Source organism: Macrobrachium nipponense, chromosome 4 (assembly GCF_015104395.2).
Source record: "Macrobrachium nipponense isolate FS-2020 chromosome 4, ASM1510439v2, whole genome shotgun sequence".
NCBI classification, from domain to species: domain Eukaryota; kingdom Metazoa; phylum Arthropoda; class Malacostraca; order Decapoda; family Palaemonidae; genus Macrobrachium; species Macrobrachium nipponense.
In genome coordinates, this window is record NC_061100.1 from 111,813,772 (window position 1) to 111,839,087 (window position 25,316).

The following is a 25,316-nucleotide window of genomic DNA, read 5'->3' on the forward strand; positions in this document are numbered from 1 at the left end:
TGTCGACTTTCATGATGGAAAGGTAAACCTTGTCAATCTAATTCCTGCAACGGTGTTAAGAGTGACAGCAGTTCATTAAGGCCGAGAGGAATAAGATTGAAAAGGTTTGTCTTATTGACAAAACATTTGACACGTTTATGCATTACTTTAGAGGTTTAGAAAAAGAAAAAATAGGTCTCTCGTTATTTTTTTTTTCATCAGTTGTATTTGAGTTTTATTAGCAATGTCACCTTGCAGTTAGTCGGAAGCTGTCTCCTCGTTTCCAACTACATTTCAAAGATTTTGGTATTAAGATTGACAGCGAAAATACAATGAAAAGTAACTGAGAGAGAGAGAGAGAGAGAGAGAGAGAGAGAGAGAGAGAGAGAGAGAGAGAGAGAGAGAGAGAGAGAGTCGGTTAATATTTACGAATGAAATTCACTACCTAAATTAACAGAAAGATTCTGGATTTTTAAGGAAACGCGCCCATTCTCTCCCTTCTGGTCCGATTCTGGGGTGGAGAGAGAGAGAGAGAGAGAGAGAGAGAGAGAGAGAGAGAGAGGAATAAAATATGGAATTTAGGTCAAAGGCCAAGAGTTGGGACTTATGAGGTCTTTCAGTGCTGAGATAGAAAAAGGTGTGAAAGGCGTAACAGGAGGGAAACCTCGCTGTGGCATTTATGAAACATTTATTAGTAGAGGATGGAACATAAGATGGAAGAATGAGAACACGTACGGAGGTACAGTAATATGAATGAAAGGGGTTGCAACTAAGGTCCGAAAGGAACGCTGCAAGTAACTTTAGATAATGCCTAAAGTTCACCGGGCGAGGTGCACTGACGTTACTATCTCCCTATGAGAGAGAGAGAGAGGAGAGAGAGAGAGAGAGAGAGAGACCTGAGCTAATATACATAGGAAGAAGGTGTCATGACAATAAGTAATTCACTATAAAATGAATAAGGATTGGCTCCGATCTCATCCTTTACATGCGATTGTCGATTCCAAACAGTAAAATCAGTCACGCCATAATTTTTTTTTTTTTGAACAATTCATCCTCCTTTCATTCTTCACTCGCTATGCATGTAAGTACGTCTTCACCATTCTTTGAGATCTGTTTTCCATTGCATTTAAAAGGGCTTATTTTGGCTGATTCCGAAGAGTCGTGGAATGACAGGCAGCCATTTCCTCGAAAGTCGAAAGAAGTAGATTGACACTACACCGGACTGATAAAAAGAAAAGTTAATAATGCTATTTGAAAATTTTATTATTATGGGAAGATCTGTTTCTAGATGAGTTACAAGTGCCTCGTCATATGAAGCAAGTAAATAAATTCTCTTTCTCTCTCTCTCTCTCTTAACTTTATAATGTTTTCCTCCGTACAGCGGTGGCATCATTGGAAGCAAATAAACTCTCTCTCTCTCTCTCTCTCTCTCTCTCTCTCTCTCTCTCTCTCTCTCTCTCTCTCTTCCTAATCTATGACTTACTTTACAACGTAGTAGAATGGCCATTACGATTATCGACAAATTGCAGTCTAAATAGAAAGCACTTCATGAAGTAACAGCAACACGCAACCACTGGAACAACACCACATGTCATCACCCATTCCAGTTATCTGGTCATGAATCATTTAAGAAAACGCAGCTTCGTTCTAAGGTTATCAGACCCGAATACCGATTAATGACGAACCTGGTATGTATTGTACCGACTGATGCCTAACTATCAATGGCTCCAGCAAAGAGTACGCAAATTTACGAGTATGTCTCATAATTTGTAAGGTTATCTGTAAAGGGTTTATTTATCTTATGAACAAATGCTGTCCCTCTAGCTCCAATGCTTATGAGGCTTTGCCCTGCTTATATCGTTGATTCTTAATTTTGACCAGAGGCTGGTTTTCCGAAATATTATTACCGTGGAAGCAAAGGCTAGTAGCTTAAATACTCAGCTACTGAAGAAGCTACAACATGAAGTATAAAGAACATTTAGAGAGAGAAAAGTTTGGAAGGAATGAAATGGTCTAAGAATAAATGACCTGATCTCCCGGGGAAGGCAAAAGTTGCTTGAGGGGCATTTGGAAGTCAGAGAGGAAAATGATACAAACAAAAACAAGAGAAAGGTATTAGAACATGAGATAAAAGCTATTGAAATTTCCGGGATAATATAAAGCTACTGACAGAAAAGTTAACTGGAAAATGCGCCTTGAACAAACATTCCACACGAATGTTGATGCCGACAGGGTCCAAACAATACAGTAGATGGACTTGCTGATAGGATCTATTTTAGGTACTTAAGCACTTTCTGTTTGGTAGTTACTGTGATGCATTAACAATATGCCTCCCACATCTTTCCCTCCCCATTTCTTTCGACCAGCCTATCCAGTTCAGTACTTTCTAAAACATTCATCCACTTCAAAGATACACCCAGTCGTTTGCTACCGTACAACATGATCCATATTCTTTTCTCATATCACTAACTGTAAAATAAGATTGTACCCAACAGATAATTATTTGAGTCAACCTGTTGTGTGTTTCCCATCTTTAACCCAACACCCATCATTGAGTTCCTGACTGTAAACTGTTTGAAGCCGGTTTGTGTACTTGTTTAAGATATTAATCGTATATTAAACGAAGAACATTGTTATAAATATACTTACTTTCATCATCTTCACTATAGTACTTGCTCTCTGCGAGGGCGAGGGCTTTACTTCTTCCCACTCTTCTTCAGAAACCTGTAAAAAAAAAAAATGGACATAGAGTTGTTGAGAAATGCTTGCCGAAGCTCACCAAAGGGAACGCAGATTACAGAATACCTGATCAGATCCACGTATGAGATGAAATTAAACACACAAGTAAACAAGTAAAAATGTGCCGCAGCGTATAATCAAGGCCACTAAAAATAGATCTATCTTTTGGTGGTCTCGGTATAATGCTGTATGAGCCGCGGGCCATGAAGCTCTCAGCCGGCCGTGGTGGCCTGTCCTATATCGTTGCCCGAAACGCGATTATGGCTAGCTGCTACCTTAAATGGAACAAAAACTAAAGAGGCTAGAGGGCCGCAATTTGGTATGTTTGATGACTAGAGGGTGGATGATCAACATACCAATTTGCAGCCATCTAACCTCAGTAGTTGTTAAGATCTGAGAGCGGACAGAAAAAATGCAGACAGTATAAATTGCGGACGGACAGACAGAGCCAGCGCAATAGTTTGTTTTTCTGAAATCTAAAACTGAAAGGGACACGTTTTCATTAGCAAAAGATGAGCCAATGTTTCATGAACGGATTTTACTTCGTATTACTTTGTGAATTCTAAAATTATCTAGCGCGCTTGTGCACAAGAACCATGATCAAGTTTTGAATAAATCTAATTTGCGTAATTGTAGGTTGTCCATCGTAAAGCTAAGGAAATCTCTGTGAAATATGAAGACTCCGAAGATGGGAAAGCGTCAGAGGTTAGGGACGAAAATTCTAATGCGATGAATTAATAATGAACTCAGACAATGTAATATTTATTTGTAAGAATGTTCAAGTCACATGAACAAACACACAAGTATGGTATATCTATATCCCTAATATCACTTGGCAAAAGAGTTATACGCTTCTAAACATCGTCGTCTGTACCAACATTGGAAGGCCTATGAGATAAATATGCCAACAATACATATATTGGAGTAGACTGTTGAGAAGACTTGCATTTCAAAATTTCCGTATTTTTCCTATATAGTAACCCCAGACAAAGTTCGGGGTTCGTTATCTAGGATTAATATTTCTCGGGGGTCCTTATCTTTATGATATTCAGTCTTTTATTTGTGGTTTTACAGTAATCTTAACGGCCTTGCACTAGTCAAAAGTGGATACATACCGGGTTAAAACTCTTGGGGGGGGGGGGGGGTGGGGGGGGGGGGGGGGGTTTCACTATCTAGGAAAGATCCCAAACATCTTACTCGTCTGCAGAAGCTCAATAAGGAGTAAAAAAAAATTGGCGCTAGCTACGTTGCTTAATTCATGCTAAAAGCTTTTGACATGTAATAAAAGGTAAAAAGTATGGTGCCAAATGCAAGTCACGAGGATTGGCAAAATAAGTGATGAGGTTCCAAGTGTGCTTTTACAAATCTTGTAAGAAATCATTTCTAGTCTAAATTAATACTAACATTCCAAACGACATTTTACGATTCCTATTACAAATCATCAACAGTACCAAAATCGTTGCTATTATTAGATATTATACATTGCCTGTGATTTAAATGATACTTGTAAAGAAACGTATTACCAAAAATTCTAACACACTACAAGGACAACTGTAGTGTTCATGTCATGAACTATTCAGGAATGCAGCGGTGTCCTCGAATTCTTGGTAGGTTTACGACCGTACTGTCTTACCACTGCAATGGGTGCTAATAAACAGCTTAGTTGATGCCGAATATGCGCTAGGCTCATGTTATTTCACGATAAAGAAAAAAAAATGAAAAGATTTAAGTACTTCGTTAGTTGTTTCTAAGCCCCTTGACCTAGAAGTACCGACTTGCTGATCCTCACGTCTAGTTCACGCAACAGATTTTGTGTTATATTGAGAATTTTGGGGAAATGGCAAAGCTGAGGTTTTGGGCCTAATTTAAGGGAGGACACGCTGATAAAAACGTCTCAGCTGTGTTCCCTAATTACAAAGTATATACTAATTACGGAGAACATCATTCCTTTTGTTCGGTATTAATTGGTGTGAATAGATACAGATAACTGAACGTCCTGCCTCAAAATATATCTAATTCAGTTGTTCTGCTACGAAGGTGGTAAATGCACAAATAAGGAGCATGTTTGGCGCTAAGAAACACTGTTAAACCACTTTTCTAATTGCACGAATGCAAGAAAACTAGATTCGTAACATCAACAAATGAATAACTTAGCTGTTCAAGATAGATTTTGTATTAAAGTATATGACAATGGAACCATACACTGGAGTTTTTCTTGATAGTCGTAAACGATTGAACATGACGGAAGTTCTCTACCTTTATTTGACACAATAACGCACAGAACTATACTCTGTTTTTTCCCTCTGTCCATCCGCCTGTAGTGTTTTCGTATGGTAACACTGCGTCCCAGGCTTTAAATAGTTACGCTATCTGGGTGTACATTTGCAATTGAAACGTGTTTTAATAATTTACTGTATTCGAATTACACCGTTAATATTCAAAATAGGACATAATTATAATTGTTGAATGTAAGCTGAATGTAACTATCTAGAGCCCGGGACGCAGTGTTACCATACGCAAACACCACAGACGGGAGGACAGTAACCTTAAAGAAAATGCTACTGCTCAGGAACCTGTGAATAGACCGTAGGAGACTAGTGTGGAATACAGGGTCTCACAAAAACTAAGTAGATGAAATTTAACCAATAATTGACCATTACTTACCTGGAAGTAAAGGTCGAGCTCCTTCTGCAGAGCGGCAGAAAGTTCAGTGCCATATTGGTTCACAAGGAGCTTCATGTAACACTGAAATCCGTTCTGTAAAAGCGAAGGAAATTAGCATTAGAAGCTTAATTACTTTCAGTGTGTCATAGGTTAAGCATTGGCCTCAGTCTTCTCACTACTTTTGGGTTCGAATCCTGGCTTTATTCATTCCCTCCCAGATTTCAAGGCTTCCAGTGGAAAGCAAATCTGAAATATTAAGATATAGAGAAGATTGTTGGCCTGGATATTATTTTATTATTATTATCATTCGGAAGATGAACCCTATTCATACGGAAGAAGACCCCAAGGGCCACTGATTTGTAATTCAAGCCTCTAAAGAATATGGTGTTCATTAAAAAGAAGTAACAGAATGTAACAGAAAATACAGAAAGAAGTGATACGAATAATCCATCAAATTAATAAAGTGATAAAAATATATGTAAAATACAGGCATGTTGTTAAGGCAATAGTACAAAAAAATGATGAATGTCACCAACCGACTCGTTATATATTGTTGCAAGCGCAAAACAAATTCACAAACATAAACATTTTGCAAAGAAATCAATCATAACATCTATGCTACAAGATAAATAAGTAGTAGTTTTTACGTTTCAGGGCTTTCTTATTCTGGACATCTGAAATCTCTCGTTCTTTTATTTCTGAATGCTTTTGGGAGAGAGAGAGAGAGAGAGAGACCTTACAGACCTTACATCTTGTTCGGGTTGCCCCTGGTCCCTCAGTGTGAGGCACCTCTAATGTCTACCAGAGAGTTGCTAGTACATCTTCCGGTATATTTTGCATCTTCCAATCTTGGATGGTCTGGGATGCAGTTTAGATATTTGTCGAGCTTATTCTTAAACACATCTACGCTCACTCCTGATATATTCCTCAGATGAGCTGGCAACGCATTGAATAGACGCTGCATTATCGATGCTGGTGCGTAGTGGATTAATGTCCTGTGTGCTTTCCCTTATTTTTTCCGGTATAGTTTTGGGCACTATTAATCTACCTCTGCTTGCTTCTTTCTGATATTTTTAGTTCCATGATATTTTCTGCTATTCCTTCTATCTGTTTCCATGCCTGAATTATCATGTAGCGTTCTCTTCTCCTTTCTAGACTATATAATTTTAAGAATTGTATTCTTTCCCAGTAGTCTAGGTCCTTAACTTCTTCTATTCTAGCTGTAAAGGACCTTTGTACACTCTCTATTTGTGCAATATCCTTTTGATAGTGTGGGTACCATATCATATTGCAATATTCAAGTGGACTACGAACATATGTTTTATAAAGCATAATCATGTGTTCAGCTTTTCTTGTTTTGAAGTGCCGTAACAACATTCCCATTTTGCTTTACATTTTGCCAACAGAGTTGCTATTTGATCATTGCATAACTGTTCCTATTCATCATCACACCAAGGTCTTTAACTGCTTCCTTATTTGTGATGGTCTCATTATTAGGTCCCTTATATGCATATAGCTTTCTTTCTCTGTCTCCATAATTTATTGATTCAAATTTATCAGAGTTAAATACCATCCTATTTACCTCTGCCCAATCATATACTTTGTTAAGGTCTCTTTGTAGAGCGTTCCTATCTTCATCACAAGTAATTTCTCTACTTATTCTTGTGTCATCTGCGAAACTACTCACTACCGAATCCTTAACATTATTGTCTATGTCTTCAATCATAATAACAAACAGTATTGCAGCTAACACCGTACCTTGCGGCACAGCCGATATTACCTTGGCTTCATCCGATTTTCTCGTCGTTTGCAATAACTATCTGTTTTCTGTTGTGTAAAAATTCTTTTAACCATCTTCCTACTTTATCCACGATATTGTTGTGTTTTCTAATTTTCTTTGCCAATATATTATGGTCTACTTTATCAAAAGCTTTTGCAAAGTCTAAATAAACCACATCTGTTTCATTTCCGCTTTTTCATATTTTTGAATATGTTTTCACGGTGGACTAACAGTTGGGTTTGTGTACTTTTTCCGGGTACGAAACCATGTTGTCCTTTATTAAACAAATTATTTTTTATTTTTTATAAATGTTTCATAATATTTTTCTTCATTACCCTTTCATACACTTTCATAATATGTGATGTTAGACTCACAGGCTAAATTAATTTACTTGCCTCTAGTCTGATCCACTTTTGAAAGTAGGGGTAATATTATGCTAATTTGTGCTCATCATATATCTTGCCTGTATCTACACTTTGTCTTAATAATATTGCAAGTGGCTTTGCGATAGAATGAACTACTTTCTTTAACAAAATAGCAGGAATTCCATCAGGCCCTGCAGCAGCTCCATTTTAATTTCATTAATAGGCCTGCACGAATATCAGCTTCATTAATATCTATGTCAGCTAAATATTCACTATTTTCATCCCTTACTTCTATATCATTATCTTCATTATCTATTCTAGGGGTGAATTCTCTCTTATTATCGTTCTGCCAGTATGTTGCAAATTTCCTTTTTTTCATTCGTTAACCTCCCTTCAATTCTCAGAGGGCCTATTTTCTATTCTTCTTTTATTCATCTTCTTCGCATATGAGTATAATAGTTTGGGGTTTGCTTGATATTTAATAGGGTTTTTTCTTCCAAGTCCCGTTTTTCATTTCTTTTGATTGTATAATCTTTTGTTCTGCATTTTCTATCTTACTTTTTAGTTCTATAACTTTCCATGCATTTTTTTTTCTTTTGCAAGACCTTTTTTCCTTTTTTCCACTTTCTGATTTTCTGGAACAAGATCCTTCTGTCTCTTGGTATGCATGAATGATGTTTACTTTTCTTCTTCGGTATATATTTTTCCACTATTATCTCCAATATTTTTATATAATATCTCCGTATTTACCCTTATGTCATCACTTACGAAAATGTTATCCCAATCTTTGTTTAATTCTTCATTAATTTCTGACCATTTTATATTTTTACTGTAGAAGTTGTATTTTCCATATCCTTCCCACTTTTTCTTTTCTTTGCTTATCTCTCTTTTCACTTGCTTTGGAATGAACTGTTAATTCTATGACATTATGGTCTGAAATACTCGCATTATAAACTATTATTTCTTTAACATAATTCATCTCGTTCACAAATACTAGGTCTAAAGTATTTTCCTTTCTTGTTGGCAGGTGATTTATTGTTGAATGTTGTATTCTAGTAGCATATCTAATAGCTTTTCAAATTGCCTCTTATCTTCTGCACTACTATTACTCTCTTTTTTATATGTATAAGTACAACCACAATCTCCTATTCGTTCTTTCCATTCTACGAAAGGAAAGTTGAAGTCACCAGATAGGAGAATAGTCAGTCCTTGTGATTTCTACATATATCGATGACCAATTTTTATTTCAATTATTAAGTCAAACTCTTTAGTATTAGGAGTCTATATTACTATGTTCATCAATTTTTCAGATTCAAATTCTACCGCTATTAGTTCACATTCTGAGTTACTATATTTCTCATATATTTTTCCTTGTTTTTTGTCTTTCCCATATATTGCGGTTCCCCCTTGATTCCTATTTTTTCTATCTGATCTATAAGTTTGGAACCCTTTTATTTGATCATCATTCCCAGTCTCTTGGGAATACCAGGTTTCACTTATATTCATTATATCTATTTTCTTTTCATTTTGGGTTAGTTCTTCTAAGTACTCTATTTTTCTTTTTGAGTTACAAATCTTGTAAGAAATCATTTCATGGAGAGAGAGAGAGAGAGAGATGAGAGAGAGAGAGAGAGAGAGAGAGAGAGAGAGAGAGAGAGAGATTCCATGTTCAAGCAAAGTTCTGGAATTTCACTCCCTTTTTGGCATTACAAAGAAAACCAGTGGTTCGATATAATTTAACTAAAATGATCTTGACTTTACTAGTTGCCATAAATATTTGCTGATCAGAGCTGAGAAGAATGAGGCTTAGAATATTTACGAAAATGAATTTTCGACGAAAAACCTTTTCAAAATGCCATTGAAAAGGTCAGGCAATATTTCTATTTCACTGATTGACGCGTCATTTCTTTTCTCCAACGTGTCTTGATTTTACTTTGTAGTTGCTCTCCAAGTGAAAGATATATATAAAAAAAAACTTTTAACAACTGGATGTGAATTTTACGAGCGTTGTCTTTGAGGGAGGGGGTAGGGCATTTGCCGAATGGAGGAAGTTTTATCATCATATTACTGGGGTTCCAAATTCTGCCGCTGAGTAGGATAATAGAAATTATTATTTGGACATTAAGGCCTTGATATATGAAAAGGCAAATACAACAATTCACTATTAACAATCAGAAATAGTCTTGCTAAAAGAAATGACATACTGTAAAAGACGTGAAATTTATAGAAGATTGAGGGTGAAATTTCATAATGAAACAACTCTTGCGTCAATCAATTTAACGATCAGAAAGTTCAGTTTGGAGTGATATGGGAGACATGTCATAAAAATCTTCCTAAGTGGAACCATATAACAAAACATGGAAAGAAAAAATTGTACAGCTTTTAAACAAGTTAAGTTGTTACAAATATAAAAAAGTATAATTTTCTAAAATAAGAATGAAACCAGGAAAACCGGAACGTTACAGAGTTGAAAGAAAACCACATGAGAAGGAATTAAGTACGTGAGCTTTTGTCTGCTCAGCAAAGGATTATTAACAAATAGGCAATAATTTATTTAGGAGAAAAACAAAAAATGAACGAACTACAAAAATGAAATTAAAAGAGGAGGGATTCTTGACCAGTGGTCCTTATCGTTGCACAACTACAACCAAAATCAAACTTGATGTCATTAAACCAAATTAGAAACAGCAGAAGACCAAGATAAAACTTGACGTCGTTTAACCAAAGGAGAAAAACAAGATGAAAGAAGGATAAACTGTAGCAGATTACCATTTACTGCATGAATTGAGACCAAAATCAAAGGATCACAAGCTAACTTCCATTTTAAGTTCCGAATACCAAGACTCGGATTAGGTTTTTCAAACACTCATGCCCAAAGGAAGGTATGAAAATGTTAGACATTATCTGAAAATGCGAATAGAAAATCTTTAAACTTGTGGAGATTTAAAGATAAATTACGTAAGCCATGGTATGATACTGAATTTGTATTATATTCCTATTCTATACCCCTATTAAGATTAGTTTCTGGACTCGGATAAATCATATTCAGAAATCATAGAAATTAGCCATGTTCTAGTCAAATAGAAGACCTCAATTGGAGTCGCTCATTATACTCGTAGTTATATAGTATTCAGTTCATCTCACTATATATATATATATATATATATATATATATATATATATATATATATATATATTATACTTACTGTGTAAAAGTTATTATCATTTATAATGCCTGTGTGCATCTAAGTATTATTAATATTATTAGTATCATTATTATTTCTGTTATTATTACGAGCCAAGCTTTATTGGAAAATCAGAATCACATAACCGAGAGTCCCAGTCTAGAAGCAGCCCAGCATGCAAAAAGAAGCTGGGAAAAAACAAAGAGAAAGAAAATGAAAATGAAATAGTTAAATAAATAAGAAAAAGTGAAAATAAACTCATTTCAGCCCGGTAAACAGACAGGCATTTCTGTCCAGCTGGAATTTCTGAAGTTTCTAATATTCATCTGAATGATTAGGAAGACCGTTCCACAATTTGGTAATAAAATACTAAAAAAAAAGAAAAGACAAAACTGACAGTAGGAAATGAAAATTCATTCAGAATATTAAGCCATTTGTAATATATACATTTGTATATACAGATAAATTCCATATCTGTAAATAAACCCATGACCTAAGGGGTCATTGGCGAATTAGGAGTGTAACCGCATAATCATAAACAGGACGTGAAACTAGACCATGCTATGCAATGCTTGCAGTAGCCTGGTTTGCGTTTGAACATATCATCGGTTATGTGTTTTGTAAACCGGTCACAACACCTTCCATGGGAAGCGGTTGACCTATTCACCTATAGCGGAAACGCATGACTTCCAAGGCAGAAAATTCTGAGAGAGAGAGAGAGAGAGAGAGAGAGAGAGAGAGAGAGAGAGAGAGAGAGAGAGGAGTGGGTGGGGAGAGGGATGAGGTGGGTGTGTGCGTGTGTGGAACTGCCATCGACTTTGTAGCTGGTTGACGAAAGATAGTGAATCAGAAGTACCGGCTACGAACGAGTACTAGCTGGTTGCCACCACATAATGACTTTTGCATTGTCTCTCCAGAATTCATTCCGTTTTCTTTACTTTCATTGCGCTGTTTTGATGACACCTATTGGAAATCCCGGATGGAACTGGTTATTAAATAAATCCTTTTATTGAAGTTTAGAGGAAGTGATAATCGATAACGAATTGAGATGTAAACCAGACAAATATATAGATTAAATAATATTGAATGGAAAACATGAGAAACATTTTATTTTGACATACACATGGATGCGCAAGAAGACTCCCTAACACACACGTGTAATACACACACACACACACACACACACACACACACACACATATATATATATAGTATGTATGTATGTATGTATATATATGTATATATATAAACGTATATACATACATATAATGTATAACGTACTGGTCCTATTTTTACAAGAAAGACCAGAGAAGGAAGAGGACAACATATAAAAATAGCGCAAATTAGTCACGTTGTATTTATGAAAAAAAAAATTTGAAGAACAAATCTTGCAATTGACATGCAAACAGATAAAAACAAATGCAGTGAATGGCAGAGACAAAAATTAAATAATAAAAGGAGACATACAAAAAACTAAATCTCGGTCAGATATTGTCTTTGCAACAATTGTCTTTGCAATTGGGACACATGCAATGCAATCACGGTTATTGACCATACAGTTATATGAATTATTACAACAACATTAGGACATTATTATTGGTCATGAAGTGTTGGAATTATTGACCGTACTATATCAGAGTCGTTACTGCCTATACATGTTGAGAATCACTACCATACAATGTCACAATATCTCTGTACTGAAAGCAAGGTACCTAAATAAAAAAGCGAAGGCTATACTTACAGTAAGGCTTTCTTTTCAAATAAATAGCGAACATTGTGAAACGGTACCGTATCGAGTGGAACAGAAATTTAATTGAAATAAGAAAAAAAGTTAAATACAAAAATACCAACTAGAAAAAAAAAAAAGCATTAAGCAATCTTAATTTCCTCAGTAAATTCAAATGACGAAAAATGTCGACCCCAATGCCTGCTGTCATTAACTAGCAACAGGCAGTTTATTATATCCTCACACACACACACACACACACACACACACACACACACACACACACACACAAATAAGTGAATAAATAAAATAAAATAAAAAATAATAGAATAGAGCAAAATAAAATCTTTGTTGCCGAATGGACATATTTGCTTACTATTATCAGTATCAAGTCATCTTTTACTTATTGCTGTAATCATCGTTTTCATCATTGTTATTATCCCTATTGTTGGTATTATTGTCAATAATCAGAAAATCCATGTTATAGTGAATTATATTCTGCCTCATCTCTTAATGTTATTTATGATTAATGGCCTCCTGCTGTTTGAAAAATATTGATTTTTCATTGCCTTTGTATCGGAATTGCTTGCCTGATTAATCATAAAATAATAAACCTGTTTTTTTTTATATCCCTCATTTCAGGCCATTCTTCTAAGCGAAATTATCCCGAACGATTATTAATAACATCACTTGCTCATAAGAACACTTGAGATTCAATACTTCCGGTTGTTTGGTTCGTGTTTCATTTTGAAAGGTATCTATTTTTTTACTCTTTTATTTATAACAAATACTGTTTGCTTTCATATCTGACATTCCGAAATACTTCCCCGATTTATTAACTTTTAGTATGAGAGAAATTTTGAAAACATGCTCAGGCCACCAACGTTGTGGCCATAGCCAAGGGTACGAAGAATTTACCACTCGTTTTTAAATCGACCTTTAAAAAAAATTTCTTACTTTTTTGTTCTATTTCAAAGGTGCTCTGTTATCATTGCCGGCCTTTACAGAATTTCTCGTAACTCATCAATCACAGAGCAAACTTTATCCTTTTGACAGATGGTATTTTCCAGAGCTGGGTCAGATTTTCATTGCAATACATTCGAAAGTTGTATTTCTCTTACCGATCTTCAACATTTTCCATTTTCACCTGTTCAAAACTCACATCTTAAACGTAACAAAGTGAAACTAATTTAACTGGTTTGATCTTAAATCAGACATCTGCAATATTCATAATATTTTATATGAGAACAGTAATAAGTAATAATGTTCAAAATTCTTAAGTCCCAGTTCTTCAATTTGTTTATTTTTGCTTTTATTTGAACCTTGTTAGAGTAGGGAATTTGCAAACGTCTTTGCAAATGCATTGTAAATATCAGATTGTTTTAGTTCCCTTCCTTATCCATTTGTACTTTCAGCACTGAAAAGGTTTAAAAACAATTTTTCAGTTTATGATTTTAATGATCGGCTACATTTTGACAGATTTTTTGTACATTATTAGTCGTCGTTGATGTGATTCTTTTGGGAACTTTCGATAATAGGTCGTTTATACAACTGATATCTAAAAGTAAATTACTTATTTTGTGCGGTGTATACTTTAAAATGTGCAGGTTCTCATTTCTCACATTGAGTTTAGAAACTCGCATAAATTAATATTGTTTAGACAAAATTTCATTACTTTTCTGAAAGTCGTGATTTTTAGAGCGAGTAGGTTTGACTTCGACCTTAGCATTTTCTGTTTTGTATAACAACCATTTACGGTCAACACTTTCGGAATTTTCGATCTGTTACCTCAATCGGCAACATTGGAGATGGTTTTATTTCTTACGGTATATTAATAGCCATATTAAAAATGGGTTATTTTTTAGCGTTAAATGTTCTAGCTCAAGAGTTTTACAGCAGATTCCATGGCCTACTGATTATTTTGATTATTTTCAATGTCTTCAGAAGTGCTTTCGCTTGGAGAAACAAATAATAATAATAATAATAATAATAATAATAATAATAATAATAATAATAATAATAATAATAATAATAATAATAATAATAATAATAATAATAATAATAATAATAATAATAATAATAAGGAGGCAGGATGCAACCTGGAACCCCACATTATAAAAACCACCCAGTCGAGTAGGATGACTGTGATAGACAAAATAAGTAAATAAATAAATAAAATAATAATAATAATAATAGGAAAGAACTTCCAAAAAAAAAAAGTCTGTTAAATCCCGAAAGAATTTTCCTTTTCATTCTTAAAAAATGGGACATTTGTTCAGCTTTCATCAAGGCAATTAGAACTTCGTAGAAATTGGAATGAAGGGAACGCGGTTCCACCAGGGGTATTTGCTCATTGGTATTTCCCGTGAATTCTGAAGGTAAGAGATTCTCCTATATCCTCGAGTCATGTTTTATTATATTGAGATGCATCCGGCGTTCGTCTTACAAATTAGCATCAGTGACCTGGGCAGATGTATTCTCAGATAACTTACCAGTTAAACCTTTCATCGAACCTTTTAAATGGTGTCTAGAGTTCTATCTAGGCCTTGACTTTCCTGTTAATCAATTCATATTTCGAAATGCTTTCCCATTCAGTGTTTTCAAACCAATAATTCTAAAATATTTCCTATTTTTTGGGGGGTCCTTGTTTCATCGGTTAATATATATATATATATATATATATATATATATATATATATATATATATATATATCTTATTTCAATTCTTTAAACAATTTCATTCGTTACCGTATTAGAAAAAATGGGTTTCTTATCTTTGATTGTTCAAATATCTTACATTTTATAGTTTCATTCCTTTTTCATTCATATGATTGACTATCATTTTTATTTGTTATGGAAAAATTTCTGAACTTGTATCAATCTATTGTTTTTATTAACTAACTAACTAACTAACTAACTAGCTAACTAACTAACTAACTAATTAATCTATTTATATTGTCTGTTGTGAAAGGTAATAATTGCTAAAAAATCGACCCATCAGACAACTGATGGATAACTTACATAATTCAGTCCTCTTACCAGAATCGACTTTTGTCAAAATCTCTCGGATGAGTTTTTTAAGATTATCATTAACAATAATTCGAAATATATTTCGATAATTTTAGTACCATAAACTAGGGTCCTTTTTATATTCTGGAAAAGAGACAGACCTCACAGATTGTTTATGAGCTGAAAAAATAAGTTCTAACTGTAAAGAAATATTCACCAGAGAAAATATCAACATCTTTGAGCTTCGTATTTTCTAAGGTGAATATTTCGAGATATTTCTTCTTCACCTTGAAGTGTTTTCCTTCATGAGTTTATAGTTCTTAAGCAATCTTGGGTCTGTAAATGACCAAAGTATTTTTTTCTAAATTATTGTTAATGGCAGTCAAGGAAAACATATTTGTCAGCAGAATTTTGACCAAGTTCGAGTCCAGTAACGAAGATTGAACTATGTTCGTTGTTCGTCAATTTCCCGATGGATATATTTTTTAGCAATTGGTATCTTCTAAGACACTGCTATTTGAAATAATAAATAAATAATTAAACAAATAGAAAGATAAATATTCAGAGTTTTTTTATAACAAATGAATAATATAACCGATTATATGATTGAAAAAAGCAATGAAACTATAAAACGTAAGATAACTGAATAATAAGAAATAAAGAGCTAGTTCTTCTGATACGGTAACGAATCAAATGTTTAAAAACTTGAAATAAGATATATTTTAACAAGCGAAACAATCTGAAATTTTGAAAAAACGGTAAGCATCGTAATACTTTACAATAAAAAAAACATGAAAGTTTTTTAGAATTTTTGTTTGAAAACATTGAATGGGAAACCATTCGATACTTTCCTGGTGGATAGATTCTTTTTAACATTTACTATTATTTGTTGGAACCCCTTTATTCAACATTCGTCCCTATCGAAATAAAAGTAATGACATCCAGGACACGTGTAAGGTATTAAGATTATTAAGTATCTGTTAAATAAATATGATTTCATTGAATAGGTCGAGAATGGCAATTCGCGTGTGAAGTGCAAATGCTTCGGAAACAAAGAAAGAGAAATGTACAAAGTGCATGCAATTGCATTCGGGCATTCTAAATCGTTTATTGAAAGTTTATTGAGAGTTTTATGACGCGGGTGTTCATCTGAGATTAGGCAGTCCAAGCATAAATGTTACGATAACTTTTGTCTTTTTTTTTTTTTTTTAATTGTCCCAACCCGTTTCAAAAACTACTTTGTAGTGTTGAGTTTATATATATATATTATATATATATATATATATATATATATATATATATATATACACATATAGAGAGAGAGACGAGAGAGAGAGAGAGAGAGAGAGAGAGAGAGAGAGAGAGAGAGAGAGAGAGAGAGAGAGAGGTTTCTTTTACCTGTGACGAGAGAGCAAACATTTCAAAGTGATGATCAATAAGATGGAATTATCAAGTAGTTTAGAGTTTATGACAGATTAGGAGATAGGACATACAGAAAACATTGGCAAAACAATCATTTTAAGCTGCATGAGAGCGCATTGGGTTGCAAATGGTCATTGCAATGGCCTGTATTCCTTTTATTTTGGAATAAAAGTAGCCATATAATTTCCTTTAAAAATAACCTTTAACAATAATTCTAGCATGCTAAAAGAAATAAAATCAGTCAATAAAGAAACTCAATAGAAGAAATGACGTACCTGGCTGAAGATTATTCTAACAACTAATACAACAATCCCTTGAAGAGCAAGTAGAAGTAAGAAGAGCAATTGAGCATTCAATATTGCGGTACTCACGTTGCATGGGGTAGCTGGTGTCACTTCAGACATATTGTAGATGAAAGCCAAGTTATCTCCATCGACCATGTTGGCTAAATAGGTCTCCATGGCGAAGGCAAGGGAGTTCGTGTCCGGCACCACGAAGAGCCACTGGTTTTTCGAGCCGAAGAGACCTAGCGACCTCGCCTTCGGGTTGAGGGGGGAGGGAGAGAGGAAAGGTTGTTACTCAGTCATGATTTTCAACAGGCTGACAGTTTTTTCTCTTGTGTTATTATTTTTACATAAATGTTAACGGATGGTGAACAGCTGTGCGTGCCAAAATTAGAATGCGGATTTTAGGATGGCTTGGAAGCTTCAGCATAATTAATAATCAGAATACTGTCTTGCGAATTATGTCAGTGTCCAAATGAGTCATAATACTCAATGTATTTCTGATAGTTGCTATATGCATCTAGTTATTTCGCCCATCGCTACAACGTTGAGATTATACGTTCAAGGTTGGGTATATTACACTTACAATATAAATTACAAATCCATTAATAACTATAATCAAGACAAATATTGTATTTAAATTAAAAAAAAATCAAAGGTCTCAAGTAATATTGTATTAGCACACAAAGGGTTAAGATTATCAATAATTCAAAGTACTCAATAAAGCTTCAGGTATAATTTTATTTTACCACTAAATCACTCAGCCCATCACCAAATGAATACCAGACATCAAACAAAAGAAAAATAACATCAAACCCAGTTATGAAGTAATGAATTGCTTCGAAAAATATGAAGTTGAAAAATAAATACTCAAATGATTGACAGACATATCCTATGTACATTCGCACAGAATCGCTTACATTGTCGAATGCTATGGTGTGAAGACATCAATATCGGAGAAACTTGAGTGTAAGATGAACAGGTAAATAAAAGCAGAAGAATTCTCACAAAAACTGAAGAGGCTGAGCAACTCCCGGTTAAAAATAGAGAAATCATACTGAAAGTAATCGAATTATGTCCTTAATACATTAAAGGCTAAATCTGAACGAGAAATTGAGTAGGATGTTACAAGGGAAATGAGATAAAACGAAAAAAACTGTACAACTCAATATTATATATATATATATATATATATATATATATATATATATATATAGTATATGATACGTATATATATATATATATATATATATATATATATATTTATACATATATATTAAATACATGAATCAACAACATAACTGAAGAAAAAGAATATAAATTATAAATATCAATACAGTAAGGCTATAACTTTATTTAAAAAAAATTAGAACTCAAGGCGGAAGAACGAAGATATTTCAGTGATAGACTTATGCTCCAAATAGATGAGTCCTTCATACTAACCAGATCTTGTACTTTAATAATCTCATCCTTTGAAGCGATCACCATGAACTGTCGCGACTGGGCTCCCCTGGCATCGGTCCCAAAGAGGAGAACAGCTTCCCAATCTGTGTTTGTAAAACGAAAGGAAGGAATTATTGCCCTGGCACACATGTTCACACACACACACACACACACACACACACACACACACACACACCACACACATATATATATATATATATATATATATATATGATATATATATATTGTATATATATACATATTATATATATATATATATATATATATATATATATATATATATATAATATATATATATATATATATATATATACATACATACTATATTATATATATATAATATATATATATATTATATATATATATGATATGAATAACTTGATCACGAAGTATATAAAACGTGATGCTATGTATAAATAAAGGTTTTTTTGCCACGAAGGAAAAAATGAAAAAGCGAGATAGCCAAGTACTTTCGGTCAGTAAAGGGTCCGAACAGGACCGAAAGTACTATGCTATCTCGCTCTTTCATTTTTTCCTTCGTGGCAAAAAAACCGTTATATATATATATATATATATATATATATATATATATATTATATATATATATATACTTGTATGAAATTCAATATCGTGTGAGAATATATTTAACTAAGGCTACGTGTATGTATGTATTTAAGTATATATGTATTATAATATACTATATATTATATATATGTATATATATATATATATATATATATATATATATAAATATATATATATATATATATATATATATATATATATATATATATATATATATATATATGTTTGTATGTCACTTAATAGCATGTGAAAATATTTTCAACTAAGATCACATGTTGGACACAGGTGACCTCTTCCCGTTCGCGAAACTGTGCGTGGCAAAGGTAGAAAAGAGGACTTGGATGTTGTATGGTATACATATTGTTGCTTAGAGTACTGCCTTTGGCATAACCAGTGTTTGGGACAATACATGACAACGGTGGCAATATTGGCAATCTTCATTCTATATATATGCTTTTTTAATTACTAAATCAGTGTGCCTGATAAGACCTGTGCCAGGCGATGTTAAAAACGATTAGATAATTTCCCAGTTTATTGCAACTGAGACAGTTTAGTTAATAGTAGCACTATCTGCGAATCTCACGTGGTACACCGCAGGCATTGGTGAAGGGTGCTAGCAGCGTTCTTTCATCCCCTAGCTGCCGAGCCCACATTTAGCTTTTCACTTTAAGCCCCCGCCCCCGCCCCACCCCCCTTTTTCCCCCCTTTTTTCCCTCCCAAACTATTCCCGCCTCTTTCCTTCACCCTCCCTAACTATGCTATAGAACCTTGTACTTCATCCCTTTGAGATCTCTCTGACAGTGCCCCAGTGATTGCCAGCTTAATTAAATTTCAGAAATCAAATCTGATTAACATAGATTTTTCCGAAGACGGTGCGGATTAGATTCTCTTCATGAAAATGTAAATATCACAGAGACTTCCGTAATAGATTTTAAACGTGTGGACGTAAAAACAAAACGCGTCTTCGTCTTATTCTGTAATATTTCATTTTTATTTATTTTCCTTGTTCTAGTCTGGTACGAACGTGCGCATCTAATGTCATTTCCAAGAATCACGTCATCCTTACATTATGCAACAGCAGTTTTAGGAATTCGTAGTGGGTTCCCTTTGAAGAGCAATTACTCATACTAGGTTTGTTTGCTTATTTAGGAAATCGTTGCGAAATGAGAGGTGTATTTGTTGTCTGTGATACACTGTTATTTTTTTTAATGTTCTTGTGGACACTTACGTTAGTTTTCTTTTACAATTATCTTTAAGAGTTCAGTACAACTAATTTCATACGTCAGGGTACTAGTAATTTAAAAAGTTAATATCACGAAGCAATTTCATTTCGCGATATCTATATCTATGATATCATCTATATCTCTATCTATCTCTATATCTATATCTATATCATATATATATATATATATATATATATATATATATATATATATATATGTGTGTGTGTGTGTGTGTATTATTTATAGATACATACACATATTTCTATGCATATACATACATATATTATATATATATTATATACATATATAGTTATATATGTATATATAAGTATAATATATATATGTATGTAAATACGTATTTTATGAATTTGTGTATTGTTTCAGTAAATTTCGTCTAAATAATTGCTGGGTTCAAATTAGAAATGAGAAGTGACTGATGAATGTTAGATAGCCTTATCTCGTTGATATGATATGTATATATAAATTTATATATATTTATATATATATATATATATATATATATATATATATAGTTATATATGTATATATAAGTATAATATATATATGTATGTAAATACGTATTTTATGAATTTGTGTATTGTTTCAGTAAATTTCGTTTGAATAATTGCTGGGTTCACATTAGCAATGAGAAGTGACTGATGAATGTTAGATAGCCTTAACAATATGTATGTATGTATGTATGTATGTATGTATGTATGTATGTATGTATGTATGTATGTATGTATGTATGTACATGGAGTTAAGGCCATTTAACATTAATGTATCACTATCATTTTCATTTTGAAATCCAGCTGTCCTCTGATCTTTCAATACATACAGGATTGAAACATCTTTAAAACAGCAAAGTTCAAACAAGATGTACCACTTTCGAATTTAAATATGTGTAAGCAAACGATATATTCTTTTAGATTTAATGCCAGAAAAAAACGTAATGCTTGTAAGAGACATCCTTCTTTCAGATATTTACAAGAAATAAGAATGTTATTCTATTTTCTTCATAAATCACATTTAAAGATACTGTCATTCATTATTTAATTCTCCCTCTGATTCATTCATTCATAAAGCAGTAAAACGTAAACACTCTGGTCCAACTATCGGGGTGAGTACACGCATAGCTGATATCATATTAGTGCATAATTACCATCACGCAGCAGTGTCCCAGCTTTTGTGATCAATATAATCAATCTTTTCTTTTTCCTTTATATAAAATTTACCAGTTCCATTCTACCTTTCAGTACTCCGACACGCAGTACCGAAAGCAAAAGAGCACAAGCGAAAATTGCGCAGAAGTTTCTTCGGTGCAATCGAGGTTTCTGCACATCGTATAATGAAGGCCACCAAAAATAGATCTATCTTTCGGTGGTCTCGGTATAATACTGTATGGGCCGCAGTCCATGAAACTTTAACAACGGCCCGGAGGTGGCCTGGCCTATATCGTTGCCAGACGCATCAGTATTGCTAACTTAAACCTTAAATAAAATAAAAACTACTGAGACTAGAGGGCTGCAATTTGGGATGTTTGATGATTGGTGGCCGGATGATCAACATGCAAATTTATAGAACGCTAGAGTCATTAGTTTCTCTGATCTGAGGGCGGACAGACAAAGCCGGCACAATAGTTTTGTTCTCAAAATACTAAAAGGCATCTGCTCATAAAAAAACTATCTGTATTTTCAAATAAACTCCTGAAGCATTCATTTTACTGACACGAAATTCCTCAACTTGTGTGGACAACTTTGACAGTCTAATACGTTCCAGTCGCGAGACAGAGCTCCGATAAATCACATAGAATGGACGGAAACTCATCGCTGCCTTGTCATTCGTCTCTGTCATTATCTTCAGGACACATTGTGCCCTGTTCTGATTATTTTCAATGGATAAGAATAACAAGTAAAAAGTAAGGCAATGTAAAGGTAAAATAAGCAAAAAACATGCAAATGGAGACCAAAGAAATACTACATGGGGTCTCCGTTAGCTGAGATAAGTCTAGAGGTCAGTAACAGGTCTTCCATACCCTTAAAAGCAATTTGGGCATGGGCACGTGATGGCATAACTTAGACTTACGCTAAAGTAGACAACTACCTGAGGCTACAAAGAACCTTCTACAGTGGACCAATAAAGTTTTAATGTAGACGGTAACTAATGCTGGGATTGAATATTGCAAGAAGGAAACGATTTTAACATCGAGGAAAGAAAAGCCAATTCGATTACATCAAGCCACTTTGAAAACCAAATATGAAAAACCATTGTGAAATGGACGCTCAATTTTTTAAAAAAGTCTGATGTGTTTTCATCTTTCCGGTTATTGACATTACTGCATTATTACCTAATTAATCTATGGAATGCTTTGTTTTCCCTTGAGAGGAAGAGAAGAAGAGAGAGAGAGATGAGAAGAGAGGAAGAGGGGAGAGAGAGAGAGAGAGAGAGAGAGAGAGGTGTCCAAAAATGAAAACTATAGGTAAAAAAATCTAATTTGTGATCGAGTAATAGGTTGCAGTAGTAATGAAGGAGAATTGATCAATTCTCACCGCTTAGCAAAATTGACTCAGCATACAACTACCTTTAACAAGAACACCGAAAACAAACGTTAACTTAGCCATAATTTTTTCTGGGCACCATCTAAAATACAGGCACAGGATTTACACATGAAAATGATAAGTTAATTTAACAGACCTCTCCCACAAACTCTCCTTTTAGGCACACATACACCAACGCACGCCTCAAGTACAAACATTTATGCATATATATATATATATATTATTAATTATATATTATTATATATATATATATATATATATATATATATTCTTCATACTAATATAATTAATATTATATATAATATATATATATATATATATATATATGAATATTTTTATCAAACATTCCACTGGGCGAATTTCACCAAGGGGAATAATTGATACGTTTGGAATACACCGCCAGGTCTTTTTTTAAGAATTTTTTTTATCACATCACCGAGATTTATAGACAATCATTAAGCTACAAATATCGTTTAATATCTAATTTACGTTAGTTCGGGAATATCACAGAAGGGGAATTTCTATATACATGATATTCATGCTAACATATTCATTTACTATTTTACTCGTAACTGTTCGAATTTCCCCAAATGTTAAAGCCAGACTCATTACTTACGTTCACAGTCTTCATGTATATTAGGTAATACTCGTGAATATATATATCTGTAGAGATGTTAAACATCAAGGATTTCATTGGCGAGTGACAGTTCTGGGTGCCCTATTTGCTGAAATTCAGTGTGATTTACTTCACCTATGTACTAGCTCTTATAAATCTAGCATGCAATGTCGGTAGTAACAATGTCTTAAATGAGTATAAATCTTAAACTTTCATTTATTTCAGGTTTTACTACGCATTTAATATCTATATTTGGAAAAAGGACAAGGAATCTATAATTGATTACTAGAAGCTAGGCATTGCTAGATAAGGAAAAGCCAGCTCATTTTAAGCAATTCTCTGCAACGGCAGACCTGGGAGGCGGGAGAAGGTATCCTATAACCAGCCAGGTATTGGCACCCCACCCCCCAAAAAAGGAAGGGACTGCGTAACGTCTTGCAGATTTCCAAATTCTGAAATGATATCGTTTCCATGGCACTCACTTCATGGAAGAAGTCTCGGGGGTTGTCAAGTCCACCAGGGTGATGGCGGTTTCCCTCGACATGTCTGTAGGGGCTGTGAGGATGCTCACCACATCTCCTATTTCGACCTTTGCTGCTCAGGAGGAGAAACGAAGAGGAGGTTAAAATTAGATTTTGATAAAATGAAAATTATGTTCTTTGATACTTAAGATAAGGAAAGAGAGCATATGACAATCCCTCTTTCAATATATATATATATATATATATATATATATATATATATATATATATATATATATATATATATATATATATATATATATAGGAGGAAACAGGATGGATAATAGCCATCGTAGTATTTTAAGTTTATTGACCAAAATTTTCGAGACATTAGGTTTCATCATTAGGGCTGCAAAATATACAAGGTTGATATATTAACAACAGACTCAGTAAAATGTCATTTTACTGAGTCTGTTTTTAATATTTCAATTTTGTATACTTTACAGCACTGATGATGATACCTAATGTCCCGAAAATTTTGGTCAATAAACTTAAAATGATACGATGGCTATTATCCATCCTGTCCGTTCTAAATCTGCGGCGTTCCAGATGCCTTAACCTACCATAATATATATATATATATATATATATATATATATATATATATATATATATAATATATGTTTATATGTATATATATATATATATATATATATATATATATATATATATATATATATATATATTTCTGTGTGTGTAGAGAGAGAGAGAGATGTGAGCAAGAGGCGATCTAGCAATACACGTATACCTGCACTAATAACCCTGGCATAATGCCGACTGATAACAATAAATCAAATCAGATGAAATGCACATACACGCATAAACATTCTGCTTATACTGGTCCATGCTAACAGACATCAACCTCACCCCAAATTTTCTAGATTCGCCCAATGAACACAACTTCTATATTACTAACTTCAACTAACACCTATCGCAAGAAAACGACCAAACAACAGTTTCAACTCACAGACTGAGTCATCATGGATGATGGTGATGTCGTTCCAGGTAAGCGTGTTCATCATGCGAAGGTCTGTGAAGAGCTGTACGATGTCCCTGGAACCGCTGACCAAAGGCACGGAGAGCGCGGTCGAGTACCTCAGTCTCCGGCATCCAGCATCTGGGTGGTGACAGATTTTATGCAAATGAGGGCTTGTCTTTGATTAGAGATGGTGATGTGCTCTGCACCCGACATTTAT

The 25,316-nt window shown here is 33.8% G+C and overlaps 1 protein-coding gene across 1 annotated transcript in view; it reads right to left on the reverse strand.

Annotated features, from left to right (window-relative positions):
- The window catches only part of LOC135211065 (ionotropic receptor 93a-like), a 116,292-nt gene that overhangs the window by 28,026 nt on the left and 62,950 nt on the right, over nt 1-25,316 (reverse strand). Inside the window, 7 exon segments of the mRNA XM_064244125.1 lie at nt 2,629-2,703; nt 5,383-5,475; nt 17,241-17,408; nt 18,597-18,652; nt 18,655-18,700; nt 24,078-24,193; nt 25,088-25,237. Of these exon segments, the coding sequence (XP_064100195.1) occupies nt 2,629-2,703; nt 5,383-5,475; nt 17,241-17,408; nt 18,597-18,652; nt 18,655-18,700; nt 24,078-24,193; nt 25,088-25,237 (704 nt within the window).